This window comes from Pholcus phalangioides, unplaced genomic scaffold (genome assembly GCF_987345545.1).
Source record: "Pholcus phalangioides strain wild (caught in Gottingen) unplaced genomic scaffold, Ppha-v1.0 ptg000009l_1, whole genome shotgun sequence".
Taxonomy (NCBI): domain Eukaryota; kingdom Metazoa; phylum Arthropoda; class Arachnida; order Araneae; family Pholcidae; genus Pholcus; species Pholcus phalangioides.
This window is the reverse complement of record NW_028301602.1, coordinates 323,445-346,939: the sequence shown is the minus strand read 5'-3', so window position 1 is coordinate 346,939 and position 23,495 is coordinate 323,445. Positions and strand designations below refer to the sequence as shown.

The window sequence follows — 23,495 nt, the reverse complement described above, 5'->3', positions numbered from 1 at the left end:
GAAACGCTGTACCGAAATTCAATAGTAAGAAGAATTTCTGCGCTATTTGAAATATTTATGATGATGATAGTATAAATGCCACTTTTTTGTAATTTTTTTCTTGTAATAAATAAATGCTACTCATGCGATTTGTATTTGTTTTATAGACACACATTAATTTTTTTTTAAATCCTTATATATATATATATATACTTTGAAAAATCATCAAAAAAAAGTTTTTTTTCTTCAAAATATGTATTTTTCAAAGTCAAACCAGAGGCAGAAGATGATGACCCATTCTTAAAAAAATTTATATGTGAGCTGAAGACACATCATTCGGCACCCTTTTCGTGCTGTGCCGGATAGAAATTAAAAAAAAAAAATTTTTACATAGAACGGTGACCCATCCTAATGGACACTCTAGGACTTTATCTTCTTTATCTGCATGTATCAGCCATGGAAATGAGCTGAAAAAATCGCAAATGGATGGAGACACCTACGAACTTGACCCAGTTGAGTCACCACCAGCCCCTTTAGTAGTCTAAAGCCGGTGCTGGTTATGTGCGCGCGCGTTACATTAGTGTAAAATAAGAAAATCTTCAATATGTCTATATTTTCCTAAAAATTCTTCATTTATCCAATTTTGAAGCTATTCATTTTAGTTAGTTTTTTTTTTTTTTTTATAGCGTTCATTTTTTGGTTTTTTTTAAAACTTATTTTTAAATTTTAGACAGAACTTGGAATGAATCAAACGATTTTCCATAGAGACCTATGGGGGAATCACGTTTCGGCTTACGAGGATTTCGGCCAACGAACGTGATTCTGGAACGAATCCTCTTCGTTAGCCGAGTTATCAGTGTAGTTTACTTATCAGCCGTATTAAGCATTGAAATGGCACTAAAAAAGATGTACTTCCTAAATTACAAAAAGGTTGAGAGGAAAGAAATTGGATTTTTTTTACCATGTATTTATATATAACAACTATACACACAATTGGAATATACTGCGCCTTTCAGACGAGCCGAAAAATCTCCGCACCTAGGAAATGTTCATGCGGGTCCGGACGTCGTCCGCATGTGTCAAAACCTAAGTGCGGGCTCCGCATCCGCACATAGAAGTTTTGACAATAGGTTTATTCGGAGCTATTCATACGATGCGGATGCGGAGCGAATTCGTCCGCATCTTTGGCTACTTTTTGAAGGTGATTTTTCACGGAATTTTTTTAATTATTAGCCATAAATACCCTTAAAAACACCATATGATGGTCCCTGCTCATTAATATAATGTACCTACATACGTCTATCCCTCCGTTTCCTTCTGAGATGGAGATATAGCAACTTCAACTGCCTTTTGTCCATATTTCAGAATTTTATACAATAAAACCCGTCAACAACGGCCACTGACGGGACCAAAATTATAAGCCATTACGAATATTTAATTGACTGCATACTTTAATAACTTTTAAATTTAATTTAAAAATTTTAATTTTTTTATTTTTAAATTTTTAAAATTATTTAAAAAATATAAATATCTGAAATATTATTTTAAATATTTGTTATTTTTTTAAATTTTTAATCTGTTAATTTTTTTAAACTTTAAAAAAAATACTTTTATTAAACAACGTTATCCACGTACGGTGTTCACTCAGGGCCGGATTAAGACGTTTGAAGACCCTAGCGCTTGAATATTTTTGGTGGTTCCCTCGATACCTACAAGTATATTTTACTCAATATTTAGTCTATAAACTTAAAAAAATGAAATTTTATACTTCAGAAGTGACTAATCTAAGGATGGGATTTCACTCTAAAAGGTTTATGAAAGTTATTTTATAAAACTTGAAGAAAGCAACTAATAAATTGCAAGTGCAACCGATAAATTTATTAGTTGCTTTTTTAAAAGAATTATTATAAAATTTTTATAGTGTAATCCGTACTTGAGGCCGGGATTATACTATAAAGTTTTGTAAAAGATCTTTTATAAAAGTTGAAAAATTCAACCAATAGGCGCATCGATTGCATTCAAGCAAATGCAACCAATGATCTTAATGGTTGAATTTTTCACGTTTTATCAAAGAGCTTTTACAAAACTTTTATAGTGTAATCCCGGCCTGAGACAGAATTGTGATGTGAATATTTCTAAGCACAGACATTTTGAAAGTCCCAACCCCTCCCTTTTTTTATACTTGCAAATTCTTTGATATTTGCTGATTTTTTTTTTTTTTTTTTGGAACATCGAATGTTTTTGGATGTTTTTGGATTGGATTTTTCGAACATTGGATGCGTTTTTGGAATTTTCTTTCATATTTTTCCAAAAAGACATTTTTTTTCAAAATTTTTTGAAAATATTTTAAGATATTTTCTCCCATCGACTACTTGTGAGGATCGGAATGGAGGCATCTTTAGGCTCAATGATAAAAACCACCAAAGAATGCCTCTAGGCTGCCTATGGGCACTGAATCAGGGGTGAAGGAGAAAAATAATTACAAAAATTGCGAAAAAACAGTTTTTATGCACGAATTTCGAACTCGATTTCAGCGCTCGTTTGAAAGGGTATGCGGACCCGCGTCCGCATCCGCTCCGTGTGAAAGGGGCCTAAGTGCGGGCTCCGCATCCGCACATAGAAGTTTTGACAATAGGTTTATTCGGAGCTATTCACACGATGCGGATGCGGAGCGAATTCGTCCGCATCTTTGGCTACTTTTTGAAGGTGATTTTTCACGGAATTTTTTTAATTATTTGCCATAAATACCCTTAAAAACACCATATGATGGTCCCTGCTCATTAATATAATGTACCTACATACGTGTATCCCTTCGTTTCCTTCTGAGATTGAGATATAGCAACTTTAACTGCCTTTTGTCCATATTTCACAATTTTATACAGTAAAACCTGCCAACAACGGCCACTGACGGGACCAAAATTACAAGCCGTTCTGTTCATTACGAATATTTAATTAACATTGATTAACTAACATAATCAATTAACATTTAATTGACTACATACTTTAATAACTTTTAAATTTAATTTAAATATTTTAATTTTTTTCTTTTTAATTTTTTAAAATTATTTAAAAATATAAATATCTGAAATATTATTTTAAATATTTGTTATTTTTTTAAATTTTTTACCTGTTAATTTTATTAAACTTTAAAAAAAATACTTTTATTAAACAACGTTATCCACGTACGGTGTTCACTCAGGGCCGGATTAAGACGTTTGAAGACCCTAGCGCTTGAATATTTTTGGCGGTTCCTCCGATACCTACAAGTTTATTTTACTCGATATTCAGTCTATAAACTGAAAAAATGAAATTTTATATTTCAGAAGTGAGACTAATCTAAGGGTGGGATTTCACTCTAAAAGGTTTATGAAAGTTATTTTATAAAACTTACAAGATATACAGTTGACTGGATGTTGTGAAGATATTTATTATTTTAGATGTTAATTTTTTTTTTTAAGGAAGGAAAAAACTCATCTCTGCCTCTACCGGGAGTCGAACCCGGGTCCCTCGATTGCCGGACGAGTGCTCTGAAATCTCTATCTCTTCTGTAGCTTAGTGGTCAGAGCACCCCTCCGGCAATCGAGGGACCCGGGTTCGACTCCCGGTAGAGGCAGAGATGAGTTTTTTCCTTCCTTAAAAAATTAACATTTAAAATAATAAATATCTTCACAACATCCAGTCAACTGTATATCTTGTATTAACAAGTGGAGAGCGACATTCATGTCATATATATAGCCATCTGGTGGCTCGTCGTCCATGAGCTATTAGCTGATCGGTTTCACCGTCCATTGCACGGTTCCGTTCGGCCTATATACGCTCTAGCGAAGGAAAATCTCTATCTCCTCTGTAGCTTAGTGGTCAGAGCACTCGTCCGGCAATCGAGGGACCCGGGTTCGACCCCCGGTAGAGGCAGAGATGAGTTTTTTCCTTCCTTAAAAAATTAACATCTAAAATAATAAATATCTTCACAACATCCAGTCAACTGTATATCTTGTATTAACAAGTGGAGAGCGACATTCATGTCATTTATAAAACTTGAAAAATGTAACCAATAAACACATCTGTTACATTCGAGGAACTTAACTGATCCGCCTATTGGTTGCATTTTTCAAGTTTTATAAACGAAATTTTATAGTGTAATCCCGGCCTATCATCATCATCATTTGGCGTGACAGAATTGTGATGTGAATATTTCTAAGCACAGGCATTTTGAAAGTCTCTACCCCTTCCCTTTTTTACTACTTGCATATTCTCTGATATCTCCTGAATTTTTTTTTCCTTTTTTTGGAACATCGAAAGTTTTGGATGTTTTTGGATTTGATTTTTCGAACATTGGATGTTTTTGGAATTTTTCTTCCATGTTTTTCCGAAAAGACGGATTTTTTTTTTCAAAATATTTTGAAAATATTTGAAGACATTTTCTCCCATCGACTACTTGTGAGGATCGGAATGAAGACATCTTTATTCCCATATTCTATGTGGCTCTAGATTAAACCACCAAAGAATTCTTCTAGGCTGCCTATGGCCACTGAATCAGGGGTGAAGGAGGAAAATAATTACAAAAATTGCGAAAAAACAGTTTATACGCACGAATTTCGAACTAAAGATGCGGACGAATCGCCCGCATCTTTAGTTCGAAATTCGTGCGTATAAACTGTTTTCTTCAGCGCTCGTTTGAAAGGGTATGCGGACCCGCATCCGCTCCATGTGAAAGGGGCCTAACCTTTTTCTATAAGAGATGGCTTTTCAGCCCCGTTCTATCTTTATGAATCGAGCTTCGTGAAGAACAACCGCGTAGAATTATTTGAGAAGCTCCAAGAAATTATGCTTAGCCATAACAGATGTGCAACAGAGCACTTCTTAGCCGTAATAGAGATGTAATAGCGTAATAGCGTATGCCCTCAAGGGCGGGACGTTTAATTTTGCTTAACCATAACAGATATGCAATTGAGGTAAGGGATGCGAGTAAAGGGGAAATGACCTTATAGTTTTTTCCATTTGCAAATAATTGTTTAATTTTATAATGATAATCGAAAAAAAAATTCAATTATATAGATACTGAAAACTTATTACGAATTTTTTGAATGAGTTTTCAAGATTTTTTTCCCCATCGTACTCCTTATCTCTGAAAAAAATTTCGAAAAAGTTTGGACGGTTACTTTTTTTTAATTGTCATTTTTCACCTGGCTCTATAGTTTGTTGTACGCTTCAAGTGCTTTCATAAAACCTTGATTTCGAAAGCAAGAAATCAACTTTCAGTCATGGGTTGAAATGATAATGTTAATTAAGAATTGCAGCACGGTGAGTTATCATTGCTGAGCATCCCATTAAACGAATTTTTTTAAGGCCGGCCAAAGCGTTGGGCTTCAAATATGAAATTGTTAAGTCTGCCATGGCCCATGCCGTACGAAATCCTGTGATAACATACATAAAAATCTAATCATAAGTTTCGAATCGAATGTTCTCATCTCTTGAACAACTTGCCCCCGCTTACTCTGTTGCCTATTAAAAATCAGCATATTTCAGTACATAGCCATAACAGATTCAGCGTATGCCCTCAGGGGGCGGTTCTGAGCAACTAAACAATTCTTACTTGATTATCATTGCAAATTCTAATTTGAATTTTTTAGTTGAATATTCTGTTTTCAGCCTTAATTTTTACTAGCATTTACCAGAATGGGTAATTTTTTTGATTACCCCGTGATAATGCTTGAATTTGAGAAATGTGTAATTTTTCATAGAAAATCACGTAACTCCGAGTTCTCGTGCAAGTCCGGGCACTACTGTTCATCATGGTGGTGGTCGGTTGAAGTTGGTTTTCGGTGATTTTCCAACTTTAAGGTGTTAATTGCGTGCCGGTCTTCCGTTTAAAAAGTCTTTCTGCAGAGAGCAGGCGATTTACAACACGATACCTTTATAACATGAAAATTTAAGCATTTACCATTTGAAGTCAGATGGCAGCGCTAGCATGAGCACGAAACAAGCAAAATTCTGACAACGTAAACACGTTAAGGTCATACATACACTTAGAGCACACATTCCGACATGCATCAATCCGTTAGAAATCCCGCAGAGAAATGTGTACGGGATCCGTATATGGTTAAGATGAAGATGGTGCGCACACATTCTCCCACCCCTCTATTACAAATAAAAAATTTTTCTTTACCATAAATGGCCTTTATTTACCTTAATATATTGACACCCCCTCCCCCACCACTTCTCGAAACTATTTATTCTGCGGAACTGGTTTTGAGGGAAAGGAAAGCATCTCTCTCCGTTTCTCACTTTTTGTGTTGCATGGAAAAAATTCACTGCACCGTGGTTAAAGAAGTGTTTCTCTTCAAAACCAGCTTTGCCATTCCAAGTGATACTCAATCGTTAAGAAAAGCAGAATAGGAAACAGCGATGGACTATAACGATAATGCTTACGTCACACTTTCACTCAAAGATGGCGGATGAATCAACCTGAGATTTCAAGGAACCCAATTTTGGTTCACTCGGAGCATTTTTCCGTACAGAAACAAACAATATAATGATCACGATACATTAGATTAGAAATAAGATGTTTGTCCCTCGTCCCTAATCTAGAAACTCGTCCACGTGCAGAATGAATCAACACCCGTCGGAAATCACGCAGGTTCAGGAATTCCGAAACGATTGCATTTCGCTTGAAATTTGGCCTGAGCTGGAATTTAGAGGACGTCGGAATGGGAAAATATCCTACGAAGGTGGCTTTTCCTCGTATATGCAGAGAAATATATTCCCATTCCTTCTTTTATATATGTTATTGCCGTTTAAAAAAAGAGAAGGTGCGTCGAGAGAAAAGACAGACGGGCTCGTCGTCTTCGGCGTATTTTTGCGCAATCCTTTGAAGCCGATTTTGACTGCTAACAGCATTTTCCGGAGCTATAAAGGAACCAATATAACATCTCGCGAAGACGAAATTCGCTCCATTCCAAGGAATAGGAAGAGGAGAAGAGGCAAGGCTCCTTCGAAGGCAGAAATGTTGTGTAAAAAGGTCGTAGTCGTCGTGAATGTTTTAACGCCTTTACCGCACCATATCCTTAGAAATTCAATCTGTACCATCGAGATGGAAGCTCGGGCAATCTGTTTGCGGCCATTTCAGCCGCCACCCAATAACAAGAGCCTCATTTTTCACAAAACCATCGGGGCAATGGAACAACAAGCAAAATAGAAGAAGGGTGGATGAAGGTATTGGAAGGAAATTCGCGCTCTCACACACCGATATATTTATGTACCGCCGGATATGGCCCGGGAAAGATGCTCCGAGGACAAGACAAATGGGGAGCCAAATTGAATTTTGCGGAGAACAACGGCCTCCCCATTCCTCCTCCTCATCTTCTCAAATCATTGCTGCCTCTCATATGAACGGGGTTTTCTGCTCATGGTACTTTCTGTAGTGTATTTTCCACGTCGAACCAAGCGACGGGGCCTTCTCCGCAATATAAATGTTTCGCGAGAGAGAGAGGCTTGGGACGGATTTCCCTACAGTGTGTTGTGTGTGTGCGCGCCCCGTTTACGAAGCATTTAGGGCTGATGGGGACACAATGGTGGATGTGGGCGAAGAAACTTCTTGTGTTGTTTGGGGAATGTACTAACGTTCTTACTTCGTTGTTTCCAGGTAAAAAGATTTTGCCGAGTTCCCTTCCGAGAAACAAGAACAACAATCGAACACAGTACACACATGTACAGTGCGTTATAATCGTGCTTCTTGCAGTATCTACAGCAGGGGTTCCTAAACATTTTTACGTTTTTCCGCACACTTGGGGGAATGTGTATGTGTGTGATATCAGAATTTCAAATACCTCGTGGTATTCCTGTTCTATTTCGGGATATTCAACGAGACCTTATAGAGCTACCACACCTAGGTTGGAAATCACTGCTATACAAAGACAGTTTTGTAACTCTGGAAGAGCAGTTTGAGGATTTAATGTAGACTAATGACTGTTTTTTTTTTGTCCACCTCAAATTGTTCTGGTAAGCCTTTAAAAAATCACCTAGTAATCCTACTTTTGTTTTACAAGGAGTTCCGATTCATGATATGTTCTATCAATTCATTCTTTCAATATGATGTGTAGCAATGCGATAGTTTTATGCGCAGGCTTTGAAATCACGTTTCACTTGCTGATGCGAAACTTTTTCGTCATAACTTGAAGAGCCGTTATCAAAACACTTCAAATTTTCATTCTTTTGGGAATAGCAAAGGCGCATGTAACTGCAAGCTGGACAAGCATGCATTTTAATTTTTTTTTTTTACGATCATGCTTGAGTGCCTGTATGAGAATATTGCTCACGCGTCTTGAATGCAAACCGGCTTGAATATTGAATGAATTTTGATTATGTATGCTTGTCCAAGCCGCGTTTTGCGTAAGCGAAACTGAAGGTATGTATCATGTCGGTAGCTTGCACCAGTCTTCACTGGTTTTAATTTGGCATCCATATGTTTTATGGGCATATTTTTTCAACCAGCTCGTTGGGCAATTTGTCTGTTATAACCTTCGTGTTTATATTTATATTCAGAGAGCTCTGCGCGGTTTTGGTATTTTTCGTGGGCTCTTTTCTTCCGTACATAATCACCCGAGCTCGACATTTAAAGCCCAAACTACTACTTTATCACACACCATTTCCGGTGATATCGCCGTACAGCAATTTACACTTGTATGTAAATTTATATTGAGTGCAAATCACTCAATGTAATGGATTGGATGATTATACACGTAATTTTGCAAATTAAAATAAAATTTTTGAGCACAAGAGGCTCGGACAGTTGATGGCAGCCTTTAATATGTCTTTTCAAGTGTTTTATTGCCTAGCATTAGACACTGATTCTCTCGGCAGGCAACGAAAAGGATTTTTCTACTCCGAAAAAGTCGTACGAGTTACGGTCATATATGAAGTTACAATTTAGGTACCATGGTATCTTTGATAATTTTGCAGAGAAAGAACAATCTCAATCGATGCATCTAATTGAATTACGGAAAGCAAATCACGTCGAATACAGTTTCTCGTTACTGATTGTGCATGTTAACGCTGAATTTTGTATGTACAAGAATCATTCCGTTTATATATATAGAGAGAGAGAGGATCGAGGGAACGGTTTTCAGTTTGTTTCTTTTCCCCCGAACGATGATCGCGCAAATAACGCTTTTAAGAGCGAGGTGGCGGCGATTGGAATCAGTGCTTAACGTTAATCGCTCACCCTAGACAAAAGTCTCGGCGTTAAACAACTTTGGGTACCATCAGTCACAGGTGGAACCCTCCCTCCTCGCAAAAGAATGTGAATTTTTAATGGCGACGTGAGTGAGTGAAGAGCGCCTCCAACCGGAGGCAAAAGTCCCTTTTCCAACGAATCGGATTAGCGGCGCTCGAGCGCTCTGTTGTAGCCTACCCCTTGAGACATCGACTCCGTTTAGTGGATCATGAGTCATTGTCTGAATACCCGAGAATATAGATAGATGGATGGATAACTTGGTGTGTGCTCGGCAATGTTGCTTCACTCACCATAAGAGAGAGTTTCTTGTTTCGTTGCTTTAGCGAGAGATAGTCGAGAGCGGAACCATGAAATATGCATGAAAGACCATCATATGAAATGATATACTCGCGCAACATTACACGAAGGGAAGGTTAAACGCCTCGAAAAACACTCCAGAAAACATACTCTCACACTAACGCATTCTGTCTCGTACGTATTTAGCAATTACACTGAAATGTTTGGCCGAGGTTGGATCACGTGATCATTAAATGATAAAAACGAATGAAAAACGAACAAAAAAAAAATGAATCCGAGAAATCATGGGTCGTTGATTATTCGATTGAACGATTTTCTTGTCAGAAGACATCGCTCGTGCACAACAACGTATTATAATAAAGGCTTGTTACAAAAACCTCTATTTCTACGAACGCTACTAAAAAAATGGGGATGGTTTCATTTTACTCAGAAAATATCTAGTTTGCTTTCAACTTATTGTCTTTACAAATACAAATACAACACCACAACAGGCAAAATGCCCAACGAGGTGGCTGATAAAAAGATGCCCATAAAAATATGGTTGTCATATGTTTCAAAAATACAGCAACCCAATTAAAAATGCAATTAACACAAATTACAAACAATATATACACATGATAAAATATTATACAATGCCCATAAAGAATACTTATGGTTGTCTTATTCTAAGAATGGATAGCTTCTCGATTTACCCCAACATGTTTATCGTATTGCTTTTTAACTGTGTCAATTGTGTTACAATTTACTACCTCCGGGGGTAAGCTATTCCATTTATTAACAACCCTATTGGAGAAAAATTCCCTGCGACACCATAACCTTGCATTGTCCCTCACCAATCGATACTGGTGTCCCCTTGTAAAAGCAGTCGATTGGCGGTGTACTAAAAGTTCATGGTCCATCCTATCCATCCCATTGAAAATTTTGAACACTTCGATCATATCTCCTCGACACCTGCGTTCATCCAATGTAAACATATTCAAAAAATGAAGTCTTTCTTCATAACTCAAGCCCTGTGTGCCAATAAGGACACGCGTAGCTCTTCTCTGCACCCTTTCAACCAAGTCTATGTCCCTCTGTAGGTATGGTCTCCAAAACCTTACAGCATACTCCAGTCCAGGACGAACTAAGCCTCGAAAAAGCGGAAGAATGACTTTAGGAGAACGCGAAGAGACCTTTTTGAAAATGAGACCAAGCATTCTATTCGATTTTTTGACAACCGCTGAACAATGTTCAGAAAACTTAAGTCGCTCGTCAATGAGAATTCCCAAATCGGTGACTCTAGTTGCATTCGGGATAGTGACACCATTCACTGTTATTGTTATTCACTTTACTGTTATTGTCTTTTTCGAAATTGTTCCTCCGATGCAACTGGTCCAGTTTGTCTCTTTTGGGAATCATCTTCCGAAATTTTTGTGGACAATCCTGAAAGTATAAATAAATTTCAGAATAATCTCAATTTACTGAAAATATAGGCAGGCAATTGAGGCATGGAAATAAATGAGTGTGAGCATTTAGCAATTCATTTTGGTCATAACGTGTTTCTCTCATTAGCGTAGCTACCACAATATCCCCATGGGGGAATAGAATCACTGATTTAGGAATAATAGACCGAGACTTTCTGATCATTGTTCAGATGCTAATAGATCCAGATGCTTGGTTTTATTTTGAAAAACGTTTTATCAGAGAAAAAAAAACAGAACTTCTTTGGATTTATTTCACAGGCGTTTGGGCGTAATATTACAAATACAAGGCCACAACAGGCAAAATGCCCAACGGTAGAGAAATTACAAATATACAAATATACAAATACAAATATACAAATATACAAATACAACGCCACAACAGGCAAAATGCCCAACGAGGTGGCTGAGAAAAAGATGCCCATAACAAATATGGACGTCATATATTTCAAAAATACAGCAGCCCAATTAAAAACTAAAATTATAAACAATATATACACATGATAAAATATTATACAATGCCCATAATGTATTTATGGTTGTCTTATTCTAAGTATGGATAGCTTCTCCATTTACCCCAAAATGTTTATCGTATTTCTTTTTAAACGTGTCAACTGTGTTACAATTTACAACCTCCGGGGGGTAAGCTATTCCATCTATTAACAACCCTACAAGAGAAAAATTCCCTGCGACACCATAACCTTGCATCACGTTGCAAAATTACGTTTTGATCGTGAGGTGGTTAAACCAAAGTTTGACTATCAAAGTCATGCATCGCCAAGCAATGACAAGCCAGGCACGGATCCAGAGAAATGTATTAGTAGGAGATTTATTGTGTAGGTCATTGTAAAATACGGGACACGGCATTTTTTCCTATATCATTCAGCTCTTGTGTGGGAGAAGTGATTGATCGTAGACTGACTGAGATTGAGCTTGCTTGGGAGTGACGAGCTGCGTAGGTATAACTAGGAACTCTTTTTCATCCCATAAGTTGGAAGATGTAGAGGTGATGTGATAAAAGTTTTCAAGGGATAAAAGTTTTCTTTGCACAACTGGACCAGGACATCTTAACAAGCAAAACTGGTGTTCGAACCAAGGTACAAGATGAGTTTTGACTGTGGTATCGAAGGGAATGTTCCCCACAAATAGGGTAGCAAATATGTAGAATTTTCTGGTCTGAATCAGTTGTCGATTCAGGGACTGATGCCGCATTCGAAAACGTTCTAACAGTTATTGTACATAATATCATATTTTAAAATACTCTTGGTCTTTATTCTGCACTGAAATATATTTATTTTATACTTTCTACTCCTGGTGGAGGTTTTTCTCTAACTTGCTGAGCTCTTACCTGTTGCGTACCGTCTATTGTTATATTGAATTCAAATAGCGTCTACATTCTTCAGAATTGCCGTTGGTGAGTGAAATCGTTAACCGAGCAACAACGATATTTTCTGAGGCATGAAAAGTGTGACGTCGAGTAATATCTAAGTAAATGGTAAAAAATGATTATGTGCTTTTTTTGGTTCAAAATATATTTGTGCCACAACGTTGTATCGTAGAGGCTTGAACTATTTTACTTGTAAACGGCAGTTTTGAAGGAAGGCTGATTTTGAGATTGTCAACAGACGAGTTCCAAAATGTCTCTAAAGAATTGAATGGTGGGCATGATTGCTCACGTACATAAAAGTCGACGAGGACCATTTCGGAAATAACATGTGTAGACTCTAACTAATGTAGTCCCGGGGTTAACAAAATCATTTTGACCGGTCCTTTTATAAATCTATGGTGGTGTATGGTTTTCATTTTTGAGTAATGGTGAGGGTGTTCGGGTAAAACATACTTTGATTACTTGTTGAAAATTTATTTGTGTGTGTGTGAAAACTTTGCGGCGTGAGATAAAATTTCATGGAGAATCGCTGTTTGATTCCTCTATATGCGTTCGTCCATTAATGGCATTAAAACTGCAGACTCATTTTGCATCTTGTAGATTCGGAACGAGAGAAAAGAAAAAATAAAATACTTATATACCATATATTTAGGTCGTTAATAACCGAAGGGTGTGCACTGGATTATGGAGCAAAGCAGGAGGAGCAAAATTGAAATCGGCAGAGTCTTACTCGTGGAGCTAATCTCTGGAGGTATTCGCATCAATCAACTGTGGATAAGGGCAAAAATCTCTCCCTTTTCCCAACGAAGAGTTCTTTGGTCCTGAATCACATTCTGAGGCTCAAACAGAGAGAATTCGTAAACACTTTGTCACTCTCGTGCTCTGCGTTCTGTTATTCTTTTTTTCCCACTAGATATTTGAATCACACTTGTTGTGACGTCAAAACGTGAACCTCGTCACTGAGCAGCTGAAGCGGCGGTATGACCGCTTGAATGAAACGCGCGTCTTTAATGTGTTAGCGCAGAGTTCGTTATCGCAACCTTATAGTTGAATAATGTAGATAAGTATCTATATTTAAACGATTCGACGTTAAGGTTCATTTTATTTTAGTAATCCAAGATCGTTTTACATTCTTAATCAACTAAAATGACCTAATTCGGTATTTGTTTTATTTTATTAATTTTTAAATGTTCGAGTGATGTTTGTGTGTACCGAGTTTCTGGAGCTCGAGCATTTATGTGTTTCTTCCAAACTAGGTTCAGGCTGTGCATGATAGTATACATACGATTCCAAAAGTTATGCACGAGACGACTTATATAACATTACTACATCACTTTAATCTTGCCCCTCTGGATTGCACGATTAATGGGGCACAAACGCTTGGTACTCGCGCATAGAGTCCCTTCACGTGGAGCCGTGGGCTCAGTACCAGCAGATAGTGTCTTGCCAAGTGATATTGCAACCTTGGATATAGCAGTTGTGGAGGTCGCTCGTCAATTCCGCTTATCTACTATAGCAATATACCGATTACGAAAACAATTCCCAAGCAAGTCAAACAGCTGACCGGACACATGGGACCGGTCGACCAGGATTACCACCCCATCTGATGATCGGTATATTGCTATAGCACCCAAGCGGAATCCACGAGTGACTTTCACCACTATTACATCCATTGTTGCAGCATCACTTGGTAAGACAATATTTTCCAGTACTATGTGCCGAAAGCTCCACATGAAGGAAATATGTGCCCGAGTACCACGCATTTCTGTTCCATTAACCGTCCAATCCTGAAGGACATGGTTAAATTTGTATCGTTAGTTACATAAGCCGTTGCGTGCTTAACTTTTGGAAGCAAGTGTACTTGTCCTCGAGTGGTTTTTTGAACTTCCCTCGCAATGCTGATGGGATGAAAAGTCACGAGACCAGCAACGAGTCAATGGTACGTGAGGGTTCGACTAATTTCGGTATATGAAAAAGACACGTGCCGCACTTAACGAATTGTGTTTGGAGGAAATCTACCACGAATTTGCCACTTTTGCTTTCAAAATTGAAAATATATGCAGCACCTTACGAATACGAAGCACCCATAACTTTAACATCATAAACATGTTCGGACCATGTCATGGGCTTCATGATGGGCTGGATAGGATGGACCATGAACCGTCAGTCGATTGTTTTGAAAAGGGGGACAACTACAGGTTCCAACGTCGCAGAAAATTTTTTGTCCGATTAATCGGGCCGGTTGATCGATCAAATTTTTATCGCAGTTAAAAATTTTAGTTGAGTTAATTAGCTCGATCAAAAAAATTCGATTAAATTTTCATTTAAAGTTTGTAAATTAATTGAATTTATACGAGACGTTAGATTAGATGTCTTCATTTATAGATAATTTATTACGTTCCTATATATAATATTTAGTAGCCATGTTTAAAAATATTTGAATCAATTTTTTGATCAAATTTTTAGACATTCAACGGAAATTAGATATGATTTCAATTTCAAATCGAGTTTGATAGAACATTAAAGTTCACTACACACTACTCTGACAATGTGAATTCTCGCAAATCATAAGTAGTGTGTAGGCACTAAGAAAACAAAACCAAAATCTCCACTGTAAACAGCAGTTTTCGGATTCAGAAAGAGAGAGAGAGAATCAGCCTCTCCCCTTCTACAGTATCACTTGAGAGCAGTTTCTAGGAAAACAAGTGACAGTATGAAGATCGAAAATACTTTCGAAATCAGCGGACTAACCTACCCCCCATAACAGATTTTCTAAAACAACGACAATATTCAAACGAAGAAATTCCAAGACTTGCATTGTTCAGCGTATGAAATCGCTTCCATCGGCAGCCTTAATCTCTTTTAAGCTATTTCTATATTTTTTTACATCTAACGAATAAGTGCGTGAAATAAATAAAATATGTATTCGTAGCAACAATTAACATTATACAGTTAACAATACGCTTAATATATATGGTGTGCATTCGAAAATATTCGATCGATTAAAATCTGAATAATCAGTTTATTAATAGACTTAAAATTTTTGTTCAACCAGTTAAAAATTTAAATCCGGTTCCGTCCTAGAATAAACGGAATAGCTTAACTCCGGGTTACGTGAATTCTAACGCAATTGACACGTTTAAAAAGAAATACTATAAGCATGTTGGAGTAAATGGAGAAGCTATCCATACTTAGAATAAGACAACCGTAATTTAATTTTTATGGCCATTGTATTATATTTTATCATAATCATTAGCATTTCGTGGTAATTAATCTTGTTTTAAGTTGCTATATTTCAGATGTATTTATATGTCCATATATTTTTTGTGGGCACCTTTTTCAGCCAACTCGTTGATCGTTTTGCCCGTTGTGGCCTTTGCATTTGTATTGATGCATATACACACACATAACACATTCTTGCATGCACCAACTCGTTATAAAATCCCCTGAGAAATGTTTACAGGAGGTGTATGTACAGTTTACAGCAGTAGCAGATCTAATTGTCACTGGTTTGAGTGCCAGTGAAAAGATTAAAGAAGAAATGGCCAGACTTATCTTTTCTCACGATTAGCGCGTATCTTTTTGAATGTCTACAGATACCTTTCAATTTTGGTACCGAAAATTTTTTAATGTTAAAATAATTGGAAAAAAATCCGATCTAATAATGAAATTGTAAAATGCGAAATGTGTTGTTGTTGCCTTCCTCCGCCTTGGGATATTAAAAGATTAAATTGGTCTTGGCTATATAGTTGTTCATATTCAAGAGCTTGTATATCCCATCTCCTGATGAACGCTAACTTGGGAAGAGCTTAGAACACGCAAAGTGTGGACCCACATTCAAAGAAGTCCGACGTACTGGATATGAAATCATTCACTCGTTGAAATTCGAACGTTTACGACTTTTATTTCATAGACATGCAAACATGTTTGTCATGCAGAAGCTTTGCGTACATATGAGCCAATTTTCGGTGGAAATAAATACCACCTCCGGATACGCAAGAGATACTAAATATTGTATATTTCTAGAATTTTGTGGCTTTGCTCAAACAACAATCAATAAAACGCAGAAAACAATAAAAAAATAAATAAATAAAACCTTGCAATAAAAACGCAGAAAAGAGGCTGCAGAAATTGCTGGGGGAGGGGGAATAGGGAAGTTACATAGTAAAAAACTAAGGCAAAATTTCCACGATATCGTTGTATAATTTTTATAAAATGCTGTATAATATGCAATTTCTCTGTTATCGTTTATGCAATTTTTACTTTATGTACATATACGTGATATCTAAGTATAAGCTATAAAATTGATTTTATGTTTTTTCTGTCTGCGTGTCTGTTCTCTATACAAATCTACAATTTTAGATCTATTGTCGCCAAATTTTGCATATATACCAAATGGGATCCGACCTGAACGATAGTTTACTTTAAAAGTTCGTCAGAGCAAGGCAAACGCCCGACATAAGCGAAAAATCATTGGGCAACAATCGTTCCTGGGCTCCAACAATCACTTTCGGAATGTTTACTTTGGTTACCGTAGTTCCCCAACAATGCGTTTCAGACATGCACATGCCTTTATAATGGTTTGTCACTTTTTCAATCCTCCCTGTAATTGAAGAAAATCCGGGAAGACCGGGTATTTTTGTTAGTTCAATAAAACTCCGATCCAACCTTTGCGGGAAATATCACTCTTCAGTGACACGTCGGTGTTAGGTTCGGTTTCCGAAGTCGAAGACCTCATTCCAACGACATCCACGAAAAGATGTCATTGTTTGGTTCTATTTCCATTCGAGCTTCGAGAACTTTCAGGGAAATGTTTTTATGAACTCACGCAGAAAACATTCAAAAAGAACGAGTGAAATAAGCAGTACCAAGACATGATAACTGTGGAAAAATGTTTATTCGTTTTCGCTGCAAATGGACGAGCTATGAGTCCACCAAAGAATAAAGAAATAATATTAATGTAATATGCATCATATGCGCAGTACATAGACGAAAGACGTTCCTCAAAAATATAATTTACATGTTCGATGACTCGTTAAACTTTAATCACCGGGAAACACGGGACGAGACCGAATCAGATCGACATCTGAAATGGGTCTCGTACTTTATGAGAAAACTAATCTTTAAAAGTCGACGACAGGTTTTTCTTTGCCTGCAAAGCTTTCAAAAGTTCCAAAATATATGAATGAGCCAAAAAAAAAAAAAAAAGTTTATATATATATATATATATATATATATATTCCGTTGCGAAGGAAGCCCCGGCGCTAATTTTGACGGATTCCCCTTAAATACTGTTTCTATTTTTTTGTCGTGGTCGCTTCGTACTCCCGTTTTACGAGATTAGCTAAAACGTCGCGCACTTTTACCCTCGGGAACAGGGAGGCAAATGTCCCACGAGCCACCACCATTAACGCTACGATTCTTTCTCTCTTCTGCCAAATAATAGTAATAAAAAAAGTAGCTCTTGATGCAAAACAGATGGCTGTCCCCTCTTTCCCCCCCCCCTCTCTCTGGAAGCCCAAGAGCAACCTAATTACTTTTTGCTACAGAGCACGACAGAGAGAGATCGTTGGTGTGTGCGCTCTCTCTCTTCGGTTCCTGCAATACATACAACTTTTCATGAACTTATACAATAAAACTACATATTCGTCCGATACAGAGTCCATTGACACTCACATTATGTACTCCGAGTCGGAAAGATTCCGGAAACATCACTATCTGTAATACTCACTGTGTTTCTTGTTACACACTTGTATAGGATTTTCGAAGGGTTCCAAAAAATATTTTTTGCAACATAGGATATCACTATAGTTGAACCAAACATGAATCGGTAACAAGAAAAAAATGCATTTTGTCAAACGGCACAAAGCATCTATTTTTTACTGCCTCACTCCCCTTTCATAACTTTGAAAGGACAGAGATTATAATAAAACTTGATAATACATTGATGTAGAGAAATAATCCTGATAATTTGGTCAAGATTAATTCTTGCACACACTCTGTCTCTCTTGTTCGGCACTCGAGGTACCGGCCTTCCCAAAGTTGTGGCTTTGAAATATTATTACACCGTTGAATTTATAAAAAAAAATCCCCCACGAAAAATCTAAGAAACTGCTCGTTATACGGGTGCATAGCAAACAGGGGGAGATGAAATTTTACTGGCATACCGTTGATCTCAGAGCTATACATCCCATTAGAAAAAAATAACCTGTAGTACTCAGATGTGTCATTCATGGTTCAAGAGGTTGAATAGTTACTAAAATTAAATAAATTAACTTTTTATATGGACACCCTGTGCTCAAGAACCCAATTACAAAGTTGTTGCCTGGTCTCCACAGATGCTAGAAAAATAATTACGTTCCTAAGTGCAATATTCACTGAGATATTTTAATTCCAAAAACGGAGGAAAGTTGGGGGGAAAAGCCGTTTTACCCGTAATTGGGTTCTTTAGCACAGGGTGTTCATATAAAAAGTTAATTTTTTCTATTTTAATACCTAAACAACCCCTTGGAACATGAATGTCACATCTGAATACTACACGTTGTTTGAAAACTTTTTATAATGGAAAGTGTAACTCTAAGATCAACGGTTCGCCAGTAAAATGTCATACTCCGTTTGCTATGCACAGTGTATATTATAAACGGCTCTCTGCTATCTATAATGTTTTTTGGTTTTTTTTTTAAGTTACGTACTCTTTTACGCATAGCCAAGTCTTAACTCAAATGATTCTAATAAAGATATCAACCCTAATTAATTAATTATATGTAAATGAACAATTAATCTTTATTTTAATAATAATAAAATTTTAAAAAGAAAATAATTTTCTTTTTAAAAGCCATTTTGACATACAATAAATACAAATCAATCAAAAAAAATGTTTTTAACAGTTTTGGCTCAGGTTTGAAGAGGCTATAGAAATACATTAGATCGATTTCTTTCCACATCAATCGCGATTTCCTTTTACATGCGTAATATATTTCTTTTAGATATGTATAATGAATTCAGCCTCTCTCATATTTTTGAAGTGGGAGAGTTAAAATATTATCTAGAAGAGATGTTGAGCTTAGGACGCCATTGGATTCAAAGAGTCACCGTTGGGTGATTTTTTTTGCATAAAGTGCCAACTTGCAAAGAAGCCTCATTTCCGTTGTGTACTCCATTTTTCGACATGATTTGCGAAATAAAAACATCAACTGAAGTTCATGTTGAAAAAAAATTCTTTCCGATCGGGATAATTCTAATTATTAACCTTGAAATAACATGTGCAGAAGCCCGTGAGGTCACGTGTGCTATCGTCAAGTAAACGATACCCTTCCGAGAGGGTAAATACCCAGCTCGTGGTTTTAGATGATTTCGAGGCAAGAAAATGCCATTTATTTGCTTTTACATGGACTTTTGTTAAGATAGATTTCCATCTTTTCTTGTGAAATTGGTAGCTGAACTAATATGCTAATTATCTAGCGTAATATTTTTGTTTTATCGTCTTCTTTCCCTTTTGTCTTTCAAGGTGAGAAACCACACAAGTGCGTCGTTTGCGGCAAGGCGTTCAGCCAGTCGTCCAATCTGATCACGCACAGCAGGAAACACACCGGCTTCAAGCCGTTCGCTTGCGAAATTTGCAGCAGAGCCTTCCAGAGGAAAGTTGATCTTAGGCGTCACCAAGAGACCCAGCATTCCGACATCGGCCACAGTGCCCAGTAGACACGACCAAGTGGAATTCGGCAGCTGCATCTTACGGACTGGAACTTGTGGTTATGACCTCGTCACGCGTGGCCATCGCCTTCGCTTTCTCGATGCCGGAACGTCACGTTATAAATTTCTGCCAGAATTAGTTTGCGATGATACACATTCCTTTCACTCTGTTCCTTTCGTTGAGAAAAAAATCCTGGGATCGTCAAATGTTTCTTTCTCCTCCGAAATGCGCACATCTTTCGTTTTCTTCGAGTGCTTGCTTGCCCAACGTGTACGTAGACTCAAAGATGAACCTTTCTATGTTGAAAACTAGTAAACACTACTGTATAAAAGCTCATCTCGGAGAAAGATACAAAAAAACAACAAAAAAGAAGTGGATGTGAGAGAAGGGAACCCCGTGAATGACAAACTTGATTCGTCGTCAATTTTCCATCCCCGTGAAATTGATTCTCTACTTGTAATATAAGGAAATATAGGTGAAACTGTTATCAAAGAAATGCGCCTGTCGATTCGTCAAACCGTGACATTCCGACTTTCTCGTTGAAAACCATTAAAAAAACAAACCATTTCAATATGGACCACGTTCTATACTTCAAAATCCATCGATTTTTCACGTTGAGAAGAGAGCAGTAACTGTCGGGGAAATCAGTTATACGTAATCTGTAAAAACAATATGCTGTATATGCATATATTGCAACTATATTGTAATTACACGAGCTGAACAACCTTCATGATCCCCTACGTGGGATCAAAACAGAAATTTCTTTTGTTCCGTTATCACATCGTCGATGTAATTCTTCATCTGGGGACTTGATGATGGTGAGGGGTGATGTGGATTTCTTTCTATGTTCTCGTATTTCATTTCAAATTGCTTGTGGTTTCGCCTCGATCTGTGCTAACACGAAAACTGGGTTCTATCTAATTCATTTCATTTGTCATGTGACTATAGCAGTTCCACCGTTTCAACAAAGTTACTAAAAAAGCCGGTAAAAGTACTAAAAAAATTATCACTTTTACCGGCGATTATGCATAATACCCAAGCGTCGCATCTTTGGTAAATATGATAAATCTTATTATATGATATACTACATGATAATTCATACATTTACTCTAACATTATGTCGGAGTACGATCGTAAAATTTATCATCATTATATCGGGCTCCGACTATAACCATCACACAAACTAATTAACATTTGGAATTTTCTTCATGTTTACCGAATTCACCAATTACACTAGGTAGGGTATTGTGAATAATCACAGATAATGCGATAAATTTCCAGTATTTATCAAATTTACTAACGACACTAGATTATTATGCATAATCACCAATTGTGATAATTTTTTACTATTTATTTAATTTACTAATGACGTTTGGGTACTATGTATATTCGCATTCGCCAATAAAAGTGATAAATTTATCAAACTTACCAAGACGATTGGTAAGTATTCATAATAATCGGTAATTATGTATAATAATCAATTTATCACTTTACCGTAACATATAGTATCAGTTGGGTCCAGACGGTTTGTTCAGAGATTCCAAACATTATACGGAGAGGAAGGAAAAGTCACAAAAAGTTTATGTGTCACTCCCATGAAATTAGCCTAAATTGTGTCCTCAACCGTTTACGTTTAATATATTTAGCACAGATTTATTTTTTTGTCACTTTGTATTCCGGTATCTGACAAATCCCCACTCTATTTGTAATTTTTTCATCAATAGATTTTCGAAATTTACTTGAACAAAATTTTCATTTATTAAGAAAGTTTCTCCTGGTTGCCCCCAACCCATTTTTCAAATTCCAAAATGATGGCTTTCTTATCTTAAAACAAAAACCTATTATTTTTTATTAACATATTTTTAGAACCAGTATACTTCCATATTCCATTTTTTTCATAATTTCAACTATTTTTTATCAATAGTTTATAGCCAAATGAAAATTTTGTCCAGCTTTTTTTTCTTTTCATTTGTGAGATTTGCAAAAAATTGTTTCAAATCCTACAATACCAGTTGCCATCTACCAATTTTTTCTGTTAAGGAGGTGAAGGAGAATGTGGTCATCACTTAAATCTCCATTTAAATCCATTAGAATTGCAAATTAATTCACAAATTTAATTTATTCAGGATAAAAGAGGCGAGTGTCGTCGGTAAATGTCCTTCTCTGGGCTAATTTTTTTTGTGAGAAATATATAATTGAAAGTTTTTTATTTTCACTTTATACCACGTGTTTCAGTTTAGAAATGTCTATTATTTTTGAAAATAATAGTCATCTTGTGGGGGGGGGGGAAGAAAGTGGGTGAGAAAAATCCAAATTTTTTGGATGCAACATCAAGCTGAAGTAATGTATCATCTAAAGACAATAGACAATTCTGTGAGAATGCAACTCGTGCTCTAGTAAAACAGAGAAATTAAAAATCGGTTGTCACCATAAAATTGACGAAAAAAAAAGAAATAGAAATGCAATTGAAAAAAAAATTATTCAAAAGAGTATCAGTGTTTGTCCAAGTTGAAAAAAAAATACCAAAATTTTTATCGAACATGTTGTGAGTGTCAAACATAAATATCAAGTCAAAGTGCTGAAACAGGCAGTGTCGAGTCAGATTTGCCTGTCTCTTAACATGGTTAACTTAAAAGAATTTTTTTCACCATTGATTTTGAACAAACTTCGCTGCTAACTATATTTTATTCATCGGCTACTGAAGAAGTGTCTCTAAAATGTTTTTGGATTTTTTGGTTGATATTTACTTTTGATAATATTTTTCTTAATTTTTTGTCCAATTTTGTGAGAATGACCCAAATTTTGCAAAGCATCAGTTGCTTCTCTTAGAAGTGATGTCGGACATCTCCACCTAGGTACAAAAAATATGAAACATTCCGCGGTGCGGATTTATGAATTATTAGTACTACATTTCATCAATTAAACAATGGTTGATGTTTTTACTGTAAATAATGTTCGATAGATCGAATCTTGTACAGAATTAGAGATTATATAATCTTGTTACGCTCTCTCGATTCTCCACAATATGATGACCGATGATAATAAAAACCTTCCGCATCAATCCCTTGATGCTTGTGTGTCTTGATTTGTTGATTTTTTTTTAGATGCCGATTGCTATCCACCGATTTGATTATTTTTCTATAAAAAAAGATTCCGAAGGATATCACATGAAAGCTAGTCAGACGGAGTCTAATATTATGGTTTCTGTCGTTCTAACTTCTGACTCGATGGATTTGAATTCAAATGATGGAGCTGTGACACATATTTTACTGTTTTGGTAAGTTTTATAGCACGCGTGTCCAACAAAGGGCCCAGATCAAATATTATTGTGTCTCAACTAACATTTTTAAACTTGCATAAATTAATATATTTGCATCTGCAGTTAAAAATAAGTCGGCTTATAATAAATGCTGTTTTGGGGGCAGATTTTCAGTATATATTGCCAAA

General features: G+C 36.5%; 1 protein-coding gene across 1 annotated transcript in view; it reads left to right on the top strand.

Annotated features, from left to right (window-relative positions):
• Window positions 1-23,097, top strand: part of LOC149081591 (uncharacterized) — a 132,390-nt gene extending 109,293 nt beyond the window's left edge. Inside the window, exon 5 of the mRNA XM_089236989.1 lies at window positions 19,863-23,097. Coding sequence (XP_089093115.1) covers window positions 19,863-20,056 — 194 coding nt within the window. The 3' untranslated portion in view covers window positions 20,057-23,097. The remainder of the gene's footprint in view (window positions 1-19,862) is intronic.
• The last annotated feature ends 398 nt before the right edge of the window (window positions 23,098-23,495 follow it).